At 39.6% G+C, this 13,285-nt stretch overlaps 1 protein-coding gene across 1 annotated transcript in view; it reads right to left on the bottom strand.

Moving 5' to 3' along the window:
* The window catches only part of plcl1 (phospholipase C like 1), a 36,730-nt gene extending 28,024 nt beyond the window's left edge, over window positions 1-8,706 (bottom strand). Inside the window, exon 1 of the mRNA XM_049728994.2 lies at window positions 7,916-8,706. Coding sequence (XP_049584951.1) covers window positions 7,916-8,086 — 171 coding nt within the window. The 5' untranslated portion in view covers window positions 8,087-8,706. The remainder of the gene's footprint in view (window positions 1-7,915) is intronic.
* Between the last annotated feature and the right edge of the window lie 4,579 nt (window positions 8,707-13,285).

The raw sequence follows: 13,285 nt of genomic DNA, 5'->3' as shown, positions 1-13,285 counted from the left end.
CTTGACAACGGTCGCTTTGGAAACCATTTACTTGGTAGAAAGTAATAGAAATCCACTGAGTCCATTCCAGGCAAGCATTGAAGCCTCTCAGAAGATAAGCATGGAGGCGCACGAGGTTATAAAGACAATTGGAACGCAAAATGTCGTTAAGGACGAAATCCTTACATATGAATGTAACTTGAATTCTCAATAAGGAATTCATTTATAACACACATCATCTATCTGCTGATAAAAAAGAGAAGCATATACTTCTCGAAAGTATTCCTTTCGCATTAGAGGATGCCACACCCAACAGCAAAGCGTCATTTAGAGGGATATCCACTATTAAAGAAAATATAGTAACTCAAAATGTGTGTGGTTGCTGCTTAGAAAACAAATCCAGAAACTAACCTGGGTCTGCAGTTAATGCATGCTAGCAAGACTAACTATAAAAGATTTTCAATGTGCCCCGCCCCCCTAAGTTATGTATATTTATGTTGGCACGACAGCCAACAGTCAGAAGCAGAAAAAAACGACGACATAACTTGAAGGTGTGGTTCAAAACAAGTTGGGTTGTTTTCTTAACTAGACCAATAGGACTGTGATTAATCGCAGACAAAGTTCGCTGTCATCAAACACGCTCTTACGCAGAAACATAAATGATGTCACAAAAGAGTCAATGAAGTTGAAGTCAAATAAAAGCCATTCATGTCGTACTAATTGGAGAACTGGAACCATCATGCATGACATCACTGTATTTTATGAGTCCCACTATATTTTTGCATCACTTTTTCTGTAAGGAGAGAAGACAAAAATAAATTTTGCATGGAAAGAAAAAAAAATTGTACAAAGTATATGAAAGAAGGCAAAATGTAAGGTCAATATGTTCCAATCCAAACAAGAAGTAACTTTTTTTTTAAATCATTTCAATTTGTCGGGTGAGACAGCGTACTCGGACTCACTACAGCAAAAGCCCGTTACATCATCTGCGTGCGTGTGTGCGTGTGTGTGTGTGTGTGTGCGTGTGTGCTTTGAGACTTGTCCTCCGGGCTAAAGCTGGAAACGACAAAACAAGCCGACATGCAGTCTCTAGAGTTTCCCTTGATCTATCCAACCCGAGTTTAATGCTCCGCCCAGCTGACACACACACAGTTGACACACACACTTAACACACACATGTGCCTGTTTGTTGTCCACTCTCCTCCTTCAGATCCACACAGACAGAGAAGTAAAGTGTGTTTGAGATGGTGGTGGCAGCAAGGACACCATGAGATGTGTTTACACAAACAAAGTGGGCAGGACAGGAAGTGATACGCAGATAAACAGCTTGTTGTTTCTCAGCTGTCCTTGCTGGACTCCAACTTCAACTTTTTTTTTTTTCCAAATCCTCTTTTATGCTTTGGTGTTTTAATTCCACATTGCGAGCGAGGGAGGAGTGAAGGTCAACTTTATAAACCCAACATAATTCGCATTAATGTCCTAATAGAAGACTCCCAGCCTCAGTTTCCTGCAAACATGATTAAAAATCATCTGCTTGCATAGCAAAAATGCCATCATATTAACGCATAGACAAAAATGTTCTGGTTGGAAGATGATCAACAAGTGCCCACTTCGCGGTGGAGAAGGTCTGCTTGCAATCTCTTATAAGCATACTCCAAAAAGTCCGTTTCTACTTCCACCATGTACAAAAAAAATGTGCATCTCATCAAATTTAAAGAGAATGAGAGGCTCCACTTCCATGATCCATGAAGCTAGTCAACTGTGTTCACGCCCACAATGGCGCAGTGTCAAGTAAACAGATTAAAACAAGCACATTAACTAGAGAACTAGGTGATCGAGACAGTCAAGACAAGTGCCAAGAAACGTTTCCAATACTTAGAATTGTACTTGAAGGATGATAATCAATTAAAGACATTAATACTAATATATTTACAATCGCGCTCATAGGGTTGTAAAATTGTCATCATGTTAAATTTGCATGAACCGAACCAGTTCGGGATGTGATGAGGGTGCATGCAGGTGTGCTGTGATTATGTAAAATGATGTCCTCATAGATCACAGAAGATGCTTTGTCCCAAACAATCAGCAGCTGTCATGAGATGATGTGACCGCACCAGCAGCGGCATGACACCACCTCACAGTGGACTCTCAGTGGCCAGCATTGCTTTGCATACACACACACACACAATCACACACACAATCACACACAGACACACTCACACAATCACACACAGGGGTAAACAAATGATTGTTCTCTGCTTGGCACTGCGGGAGAGGATATGAGAGTTTGACTGGACACAAGGAAATAAGGCACCGTAGACGTTTAAAAGAAAATCAGAATTTGGAACAAAAAAAATAAAACAGGCAAGTCGTGTTTTAAATGGAGAAGCACCCATGCTGAGAGAATGAAAGAAAGAAATTCAGCAACTCAAATAAACTCCTTCTGTGTATTTCACATGCAATTCCAACTCTGATTGCATGTATTCACTTGTTGCTTGGAGGTTATATTTTAATGATTGATTTTGTGGAAAATGAGGCAAAATGACGGACATTTAGACAACAAATGAAACAAGCTTTGTAAACATCACAGGCAATTTAGAGCCAATAATAAAGTCAAAGTGTTTTCACAAATATAAAGAACAGCATGTCCGACAATTTGGTTTTCAAATTAATTTTGCAAATATTAAAGGGAATTTTGTTTTCAATGAGTTGAAATTTAACAAAGACAATTTAGACTTCTGGTAATTTAAAATATAGCGTATTATGAGGGATATCATTTTTGGTAAAAACCTCAGATTTTTACATTCACGAAAAAAAAATCTCCTGATGGTGATGACATGCAGTGTTGTCTCCTACTCTACTACCTGATTCATATCTGAGAGATTCCAAATGTTCCTCCACTCTTTTCATGTTTTTTCCCATAATTGTCACACGCCTGCAAGCCAGGGGCCCACGCCACATCTTGCCAGATGGCATCACGATGCATGATGCTTCGATGATCATAACGCCTCCACCCGCCAAAAACCCGCGTAGGCATGATGTCATCCATGTCACACTGCCCTCCTTCCACTTGCATGAGCTGGTGACATTTGAACACACACTCGTTCCTCAGAATCCTCAAGTGACTCAACAACAACAACAAAATGATTGGATTACTATTAGGGCTTTTTAGTTCAGTCTGGATTTTATATTTGTCTTAATCAACACACCACTGCACGATCACCAGAATCCCAGTATTGTGCCCTAATTCTTGTTAATCCCACGCTATCAGTAGTCATCACCATATTTGCAGGCTGGTCGTTTATACGCAAACGCGGCGAGCTAATTGAATGATGCTTCGCTGGCTCGCGTTGATATCGCAGCCTGAAGCTGAGGTGTTTAACCTGATTGAAATTAATTAATATTCCAGTTCCATTTATATAAGGCGATATGGCGGAATTGCCATCATACCAAACACAGTCTTTCACATAGTAGTTGTTTTTTTTTAATAGCATTGCTCAGTGAATTTTTATCAAAACAGTTTACTGAACCTAAAATTTGTTTTGGTGAAACTCAAGCAACAGTCTTTTGCCGCATCACAATTCTCCCGTCCATTTTGTATGATGGAGAACTGAATTGGACCTTTTGATGGAAACGCTGAGTGGTTTCTAGCAGTGTTGGCCATGTGACACAGACAGAAACAGCATGAACTCGAACACTAGAAGGTGTTCATAATTCATCTGAGTTACGTAAGATCATAATAGTGTTAGAACATTCAGGAGAGTCTGAGTCAGAGTTGAGAAGGTTAGAGCACTTTTGCCTGAAGAAACCGATTGCAAACATTGTGGAAAAAAATTTATGAGATTTCTTCATAATATTCTATTCCTCTTTTCCTTGCCAACAATGACATTCAAGGGGAGTGATGATGTCATAGCCACTTCAGACAAACTTTATTCGAAGCCACTTGCTGAGAGGCATTTAAGTAGCACGAATAACAACAAAACAAGACTCCGCTGCAGATTAAACATAACCAGAACAAGCTGTTAAAGTTCATGATGATGATGATAATGATAATTGGGAATGCTACTCGCCGCCGTGTTCTTTTGCTCAATGCGCAATCACCACATCCATGCAACTTAACGAGATTGCTTTTAATTTCCTGTGTTTATGTTCTAAAAGCTGAACAAACACGTGTGTGTGCGCGTGCGTGCATGTGTAGGCATCTCAGACGCACGGGTTGTCAAAGTAATGCGAAACCAGCCAAGAAGAGATTTTCCCTGAATTGCAACCGGTCCTCCTCAACAGATTTCCTTTAAAGGGCAACCACACTTGTTGTAAGAACATCTGAGTAGATGTGTCTTCTAAAAAGACATTTTAAAACTGATGGGCTAAAAATAACCCAATATGTTGGACCGAACCAGCCAGTGATAAATGTAGACCAGTTCTGGGTGTGTCCCTGCATGTTGGGATTGTAGAGCCCAAAATGGGTTAAATGAGATTTTGCAACGGTGATGTAAAATATAAATCATTATAAATATTAAATTAACGAATCCCACGGTTGATTTTATTTGGTCTGACTACCATCATAAGTTCACACTGACCATTTTCTAGATATCACTCATAATATATGTATAAATTAATATATATTTGTAAACTATATATAATGAAAATAGGTATTAAATTACTAAACCAAACAACAAATATTATCAATTGTTTTATTCCTCTGCCAATTATGCGAGAATAAACTACCAGCTCTGGTTGCACCATTTCCAGACATTGCAATGGCGCTCTTCCAAGAACCTTGTCACCGGTTCATGACTCCTCCCTGGGGTGGGACATGCATCTTTCCAGCTTCCTCAACTGGTTTCCCTCCAAAGCAGAGGCACAAAGCATGCCGTGTGCCAGCTGCATGTGATCTACCGTCTACAGAGAGACCGCAAAAATGGCCATAATGTCATTTTTGTTTTGGGAAATATTTCTTTATAATTTGTAGTCTGTAGTCTAGCAATGCATTTTTCACAGTGCAGAATGAATTCTCACATATTTCTGTGCAGGCACCACCATGGATGTACGGTGCAAATAAAAAATTCAGATTAATTTACATTTCATATCCAATGAATATAAAATAAATCAAGGAAAAAAAATGATAAAAAGAAACAGTGTGGTTTTGCTATTCATTCATCCATTTTCTGAATCGCTTCCCCCCACTAGGGCGTGCTGGAGCCTACCCCAGCTGACACCAGGCAGTAGGCGCCATAAACTGGTCGCCAGCCAATCACAGGGCGCACATAGACGAACAAGCATTCACACGCACAATCACACCTGGAATGTGGGAGGAAAATCGAGTGCCCGGAGGAAACCCACGCAGGCACGGGGAGAACATGCAAACTCCACACAGGAAGAACCGAACACATGCGGCGCTGTGGTTTCACCATTTCCTGTTTAATCATAAAAGTCCAGTTTATTCCTGTAAAATCATATTTTTGCGTTACTTCCCATAAATGTCCAACCATAAAGTTTCCACCTTGAACGTTTTTTTTAATTAATTTATCTTAAATGTAAATAGTCTCAATCTGAAATTATAAATAGCAAAGAGAAAACTGATTTTATCTGATTTATGTAAAAAAAAAATTCAAAGTGACAAAAGAAACAAGCTTATCACCTAAATCAAGCTTTAAAAAGTCAATAAAATAAAATTAGAATAAGTCTGGGAATGGGACTAGGTCAACTTCTCCTACTGACAGTGATGTGACGCAGTCACACCACTCAGTGGGTCCCGATGGGACAACGTTGTCACAGATGACTGAACCCATCACTGACATGGCGCCTGTCATCCACCACCTCCTGTCAGCAGAGCGGAGACAGAGCGATCTGTTCATCTGGTTCTTGCAGATGGACAGGTCGCTATCAGCGACCATTAACGGTAAATATGGAGACCAATGTTTGCTTTTCCTCGTGCAATGAGCCGAGAGTAAAGCCTGGAGTAAAAGGAGTCATAAAGTGATTTCTTTATCAATTTACCATTATTACCAATGGTGTGGAATAGTTGTGAAGCGTCATCACAACAACTCAAGAAGCTATCATGGAGTTCTCTCCTTGGCAGCAACCAGCAGAGGGCACAGTCAATTCAGGCTCAGATAATTTGCATCCTCAACAGACCGTCAACATTTCCTGCAGCAATTTTCACACCGCCTTTTTTCCCGAGGCCTTTCAGTATAGATGGGACCATCACAGAATAGATACCTGGCAATTTCCCAACTTTAGAGCAGTCTAGCAAGCCAAAGTACCAAGACTGACCTGTAGGAGGCAGTACGTAATTCAGGAGTAGTGGTAGTAGCACTACAAGAAATACAAAAAGCTGGGAAGGTTTTTTTTGAGCTTGTCTTGGTATTTCATGACCTCAAGATAAAGCACACTTGGGTTCTGCAGCAAGACAATGATCCAAAACACACAACTTCAGAAAGTCTTAAATAAAGGTTTTGGAGTGGCTTTTACGTCTCACTATCAAACTGTGATGACGCAATATCAAAAAGTAAAACTCAAATCAACAATAGTAAGTTCCCTTAGTTCCCTTGCCTAAATTCAACCGAGATAGGCTAGAGATGAGCCGAAACGCTCGTGAAAATGATGCATGAGGAACATAAGCAGGTTTCTTCAAATGGCAAGCCATTCATCTGGAGCCACTTGTGGTGACATGTATATCTCTGTGTCCTGCTTTGAGTGGTGCTACGTGAGCCCAAGCACACACTTTCTGACAAATGAGACCAAGACATCAAATGTAATGATGGCCAAACATGATCCTTGTGCTCACTTCTTCGCCCTGCTTTTTACTCACCTGCAACCCGAGCACAGGTGAGTATGGAAAAGCATGAGGTCACCTGTACAGGGGTGAGAGCTTTGGAACTGGACCATCGGAACATAACCGTAACCAGAGGTGGCCCGATAAGAGCATTTGATAACATGCGTAAAACATATAAAGCATCAAAGCCACACATTATAAAAATCTAACATAATAAAGTATTGAGCTGTGCTCGCAAAATGGTGGTGTATGAGGAAAAAAACTTCTATTAAAAGGAAACTTTAAAAAGAAAATTCTACTTAATCAAAAATGGATGCATCTTTTTGGACAACCCTCTATTTTCTTACATTATTACAGTAACTTGAAGGAATTATTCTTCTTGACTTTGGATTTCTTCTATCCATAAATTTGTTGTGTACTGTGTATTTAATCATATTTAATAATATGAGTAGATAATAAAATGTTTATGTGATTTTACAATAAAAACGCCCTTCTAAGGTAAAATGTAACTACAATGTGGTCCGCAACAAAAAAATAGATAACACACCTGGACTAGTATCCGTGATAAAACTGGACATATAAGTTTATTAGGTGTTCTCGCTCAGTGCCTGTCACTACAATAAATCATATATCACCATTTTGGGTCTTACATTGATTTGGAGGTGGCCCTACTTGCAAACCCAGGGGGATCCTGAGCACCTTAATCACTCTACCTGTTACCATGTTATCATTATCACTGAGCAATAAATAACTTTACTAGTGGTAGTATAAACGTCACCCAACATTGTGGTATTGTGCTTTTCATAAGACTGCAACAGTATGTTTTAGCTTAGCACCTGTCATTGTCCATTTAAATGCATGTATTTGCCATTTTGGGGTCTTTTCATTTGAATCAAAATAAGATTTTTTTTTGCATAACAGATTGCAGGCGTGCTTTTTGTAGACAGCAACAATGTGTTGTCAGTCTTCAAAACAGAATATTTCCAGATTATTTCACAATTTAATTTATTTCAAAATGAAGATTTTTTGGGGGGCAGGGTCTAAAAACAATTGCAAAGCATGAAGATATTTCTTTAAGACGTTTTTATGTATTTACTTTATCAAAAATGACAGCACGATATTAAAATAGGTCAGAAGTAGCTCCTATGATTTTCTTACCTTTATGATGCTGCTACGACGCGGTGCTGCCCTCACGGACTCCAGCAGCATGGTCTCCGGCTCCTGACCGCCCCCGCCGGGCAAAACGACACCGCTCCGCCGACCGCGGGACACTCGAGCCGGTATAAAGTCAGGAGCTCCATCGCTGCACAGTGCATCGCGCTCGGACATGTTGAGGCGGCTCGAGTTGGTGATTTGAAAAAGGAAATGATTCAACCTAGGGAAAGTTTAGCTCGGCTGTGTTGTAATGCCATTTAAATGTTAAAATAAAGAATGATCGAGCGTGCATGCGCGCGTGCGTGCGTGCGTGGTCTTGAATCACGACCGCATTCAGGAGCTGGCTTCACTGTTTGGGTCCTTGAACGCAACCAGCCGTGTCTATGTTTGGTTCCTTTGGAACAAAACCAGACTGGTGCGCTCCCCCTTAGTGAAGCGCAACAAGTCCTCCCAGGGCTTTATCGTGGGGAGGAGGGGGTCCGCGAGTGTGCGTCAAAACCCGCCCACGTCGGTCACGGTGCACTTGCAAGTGGACCCAATCCAAATGGGTTCCGAACCCCGCACTTGGCTTGGTGGCGTCCTCTCCGATGTCAAAGTGCACGCAGGAAGCCAAGTTGAAAGAAGTAGGGGGGAAAAAGCAGCGATTATGTCTCTTCTGTGCGCATGACCGAGATTCTTCCAAACAAAAAAGGTGCTGCTAGTACCAATTGGGTTGCACTGATCACGGAACCCGCGAGCGACTTTTGACGGCAAAAAACAGCAACAATTGACATGCACCCGCCTCTCCTCTTCTATCCAAGCGCCGCCCTAATGGTGACCTCAATCGTGATTGACGTATCTTTCAGCGAATGGGCGTAATTCGAATGAGCGACTGCTGAAGTGACAAGAACTAAAAACTCAAGATTGGTTATTATACTTTGTTGGTTAAAGCGGTTATTATTATTCACACTGTGAGGTGAGAGATCCTCAGGTGTACTTTGAGGAAATTATCAAATTTTACTAATGGGGAAAAGTATAATTACTAAATTGCCTGTGCTGAAGTGGATTTTTCATTTTTTTTACTTTACTCACCTGGTTATTTTTAAGGCTACTTTTTACTTTTAGTTTTCAGACAGATATTTGCACGTTCTACTCCTTGCTTTGTCAAAAATATTTACTCTGCAGATGACAAATTGACAGAGAAAAAGACAACCGCATTTGATTGACTAACTTAGATTTTGAGCAACTATAAAGCAGAAAAAGAATTCAAATGAAACTGATTCAGAGATATTAGATATTTCTGATGCTTTGTTTAGAATTTAAAACCAAACTGCTTAAAATTGCAACTAGTTGATGACCTTTGATGATATAATTCAAACTAATTGGGCATAGACCAATGCCATAGCCAAGCAATCCTAAATTAGACATGCACTGAAAAATACCACTTTATAAATACACACACTCTCAAGATGTCTACATTTTGTTATCGGCAATCATGCTTGACCAGTAGAATAATCAAGGAAAATGTAGAAATTAATGCATGAATAAATCTTCTATTTATAGGATCCTGCTAACTAACCATCAACCAATTTGAGATTCTTGGCAGTTGTAAGAGATATTCCTGAATGTTAGCACATCGTTGCCTGTGTCCACTCATCTCACCTTTGACCTCAGCATGTATCGTGTTATACCATCCACACCTGATAATGTCTTGGCTTCCACATGTACAAAATATTCCTGACCATTTGGACTTCTAGTTGGTGGGTGTTTCTGGGACCTTTGAACTACCCCTCCAAAAGGTCTAAATCAATTCTGTGAAAAAGTAACAATCTACTGACAAACTTAACAAAGGTATGCTTGTTTTTTCAGACTTAGGTCTGCTATTTTGATTCCGTATTTTGTACAACAGACCTTTCATTGTCTGGAGCATGCAAGGGGGGATTAAATCCCCTGTTCAAGGTCGCAATCCCGACCTAGGAGGATTCCTACACACTTGTTGACGTTGATAACACGCAGGCTGTTTCTGCTAGACCGAGCTACACGAGAAAACAGGAAAATCTAAATGTGGCGACATGACTGATATTTTTGACGTTGTAATTAAATCGTTAGATTGGCCAAATAAAACAAATCACATCATTGAAAACTATGCAAATATGCAAAGTGCTGAAGCTACAATAATGAATCCTGTAACTGTCACAAGAATAAGCAATATGACCAAATATTTTGGGGAACCTTCTCAAAAGTCCGAACTGTCCATTGCAATCGGGTTTTGTCCTTCTTTGTGCCAGACTGTGATGAAAACAGGACAGAACATCCGCCTACTGTGGTGGCTAGTCGGTTCATTGCTGAGTTTTTTTTTCATCACTCACGGATCTAAGATGACATAACCACAATCCTCAGCTTTTTTTTAAGCATTAAAGCCTTTTCTCGTGTCCAGGAGCAGAAACTGTGGTGGCCGAAATATGAGTAACGTTCAAATCAATTTATGATCATTTTCCCAGCAGAATGTTTGCAAATCACCAACTGATGCATCTTTGGTTTCAGCTAGCAGACAAGAATGCATAGCCTACTTTGTACGGTATGCGTACTTTCAATTAGAACAAGACTTGAACTGCGACTGATGAATATTTCACAAAATCTCAAGTACATAAGAATGGACAAGAATGTGAGTTGGGAACGTGAGATTGTGTTTTGCAACACTACAACATGAATAAGTCATGCAAGCAATGCAACAGCCGTGATTAAGCTCGGCTTGTTTACTATGCATGACCGTTGATTGTGCTAAAGATTGGCACTTATGTAAAAGGTTTATATTTTAAAAAATCGAACAATACAATAGCATCCATCGATTATCTGAACTGCTTTATTCTCACGATAGTTGCTTGGGCCTACCCAGGTGACTTTGGTCAGTAGGCGGTGCACACCCTGAACTGGTTGCCAGCCAATCGCAATATAATTGGATCATTTAAAAAAGAATACTTATTTTTTGTTGATAATAATTGAAAACTTTTGACATTTAGAAATATATTATTTTCATTGAACAGACATGATTTCTAATTTACAAATCTATCAAGACAGTACTGTCACATATTCCCATGGATTCCCATCCTACTCCCAGTTACTGTTTCCATGTTCAAATAATCCTTGATGTCCTTTTTTAGGATTCATTGTCTGAAGATGCGAAAAAAAAAATACAATTGAATTGTATCAAAGAGGCAAGGATGGGTAAAACCAAAGGATGGAATTTTTAAACAGTATTGTTGTTTTTTGGTCTGTTTAATAATTCATTAGCAACTAAAAACACTAATATGTCTTGCTGGCTGTTCTTATTGGAGAAAATAAGTATTCGAGATGGGTCCTCGGGAACTTGCAAGGCGGAGGAGATATGTGTCAGTCCTTGAGCCACACAGCTGTGGAATGTGGTCAGCCAGTGAGGCCCATTATTGCAGCCAGCTCACCCCTCGCACTCCTGCGTTATGTGCTGCTGAAATACCAACACACAGCGCATCAGCTCACTGCTAACATGAGAAAAAGCATTTTTCCTTCACTTTTTTCAACAGAATGCACCCAAAAATAAGTTGAGTTAAAATGCACTAGTAGGGTTATATTTGATTTAGTTCACTTGACATGTCATTTAAATACAATTACAGTACATCATTATCATATTTGAAAATAATTAAATATTAAATTCCTCTACAACAGCTTTAGTCTGTGCTGTTTTGAATTGCAAATACAGTATTTTAATTATCCACGCTATTGAATATTTAGAGTGTGTTACTAATGCAGTGTAATGTAATCATTATTATAGGATTTTTCTGCTGATTGTTTTGTCAAGGGTTAAAAAGTACTCAATGGTCAAGTGTCCCACTGTTGAAAATCGTGCCTTCGTGCTATGCTGCCACCTTGGCGTGAAAAAGTTAAATGACTTTTGGAAGTGTGTGTACGTGTGTGAGTGTGTGCGGGTCCATGATGTTCTGTGTTGCATTCCCCTTGGGGACTCTTAACTCAATTTCCATCTAACAGAGAAGAAAAAAACGTGTTGTTATTCTTTCTCTTGACATGTAAACGTGCAAAGTTAGCATATGTTTATTGGATACGGATCTACAGTTACAAGCTCACTTTAAAAGTTTGCTGCGTGAAATTTTATTAATTTATTACAATCATTCTTTAGAATCATTTCATAACGCGATGTGGATTTTTGTGTTCAATTAATTTTCATTCTCTTTGTGCTGCATCTCAATTTGTTTGTTTGTTTGTTTGTTTGTTTGTTTGTTTGTTTGTTTGTTTGTTTGTTTGTTTGTTTGTTTGTTTGTTTGTTTGTTTGTTTGTGTATTACCATAAACATATATCAGCTTTGTTTAAAAAAAAAAACAGGACCGAGTGGATACTGAATATGAATGAATGAATGAATGAATGAATGAATGAATGAATGAATGAATGAATGAATGAATGAATGAATGAATGAATGAAAATTAAAACTCAGACATGCAGAAGTGCAATTTGGTTCTAAACCGAATTAGGCCTGCGCTCTGATTTACACCGCCAGATGGCGCCATCTGCAAATAAATCAACCTCGCTTGATAAAATCCATCGAACTGTGTGAGTGCAGGGATTATACTGGACTAGTCTCCAGCAAATTACAACACCCGGTCAGCAATAGGATGGCAATAAAAGGTGCATTTGACAGAAAAATGTGTTCAACTCACAATTGCATGGTGCAACATATTTCACCAATGCTGGAGTTGCTGTTTTAATCCTCAATCCAGGTATTCAGGGTTGCCAGTTGTCTTAATACAGTCACCATCTGCCACATTCAGATATAAATATACACTCAGCACACAAAGTGGATATTCTTCATTCCTACCTTCATCCCAAGTTTACATCGTTATTTTACTTCTCATTCAGTCTGCTTCCTTCCTTTCTTTCATCCATTTCCTTTCTGCACATCATTACGTCCAAAAAAAAAAGTGAACAATAACTGCAGACACAATATAACTCATCAGCAGTACTGATGTCATTACTACTGACAGTAGTGTAATAAAAGTCTCGCCATCTGATTTTAATCTCGCCAGACGTGAGGTGTGACATCAAGCTGTGAAGCCACTCTACACTTGGTCGCTGAAGAATCTCTGATGAGGTAACAGTCAAAGATCAGCCTTGACCATCTGCCACTGATTGAATTACTCCTTATAACAACAAGGCAGATGGTCTACTAGTGAAGGGGTGAGGGGCACGGGGGGGCAATGGACCCGTGTGACTGCACCACTTAACTTCAATGAGCTGCTCTACTACATCACTTAAAATGCTGCTTGATCAGACCCTCACATTCAATGGGTGCAAATGTTCAGTAATTTGATCAATGGACTGTAGACCGCTGATAGTGCAATGAAATCC

The sequence above is a fragment of the Syngnathus scovelli genome, chromosome 8 (assembly GCF_024217435.2).
Source record: "Syngnathus scovelli strain Florida chromosome 8, RoL_Ssco_1.2, whole genome shotgun sequence".
Lineage (NCBI taxonomy): Eukaryota > Metazoa > Chordata > Actinopteri > Syngnathiformes > Syngnathidae > Syngnathus > Syngnathus scovelli.
The sequence above is the reverse complement of the archived record's forward strand: the minus strand, read 5'-3'. Positions and strand labels throughout refer to the sequence as shown.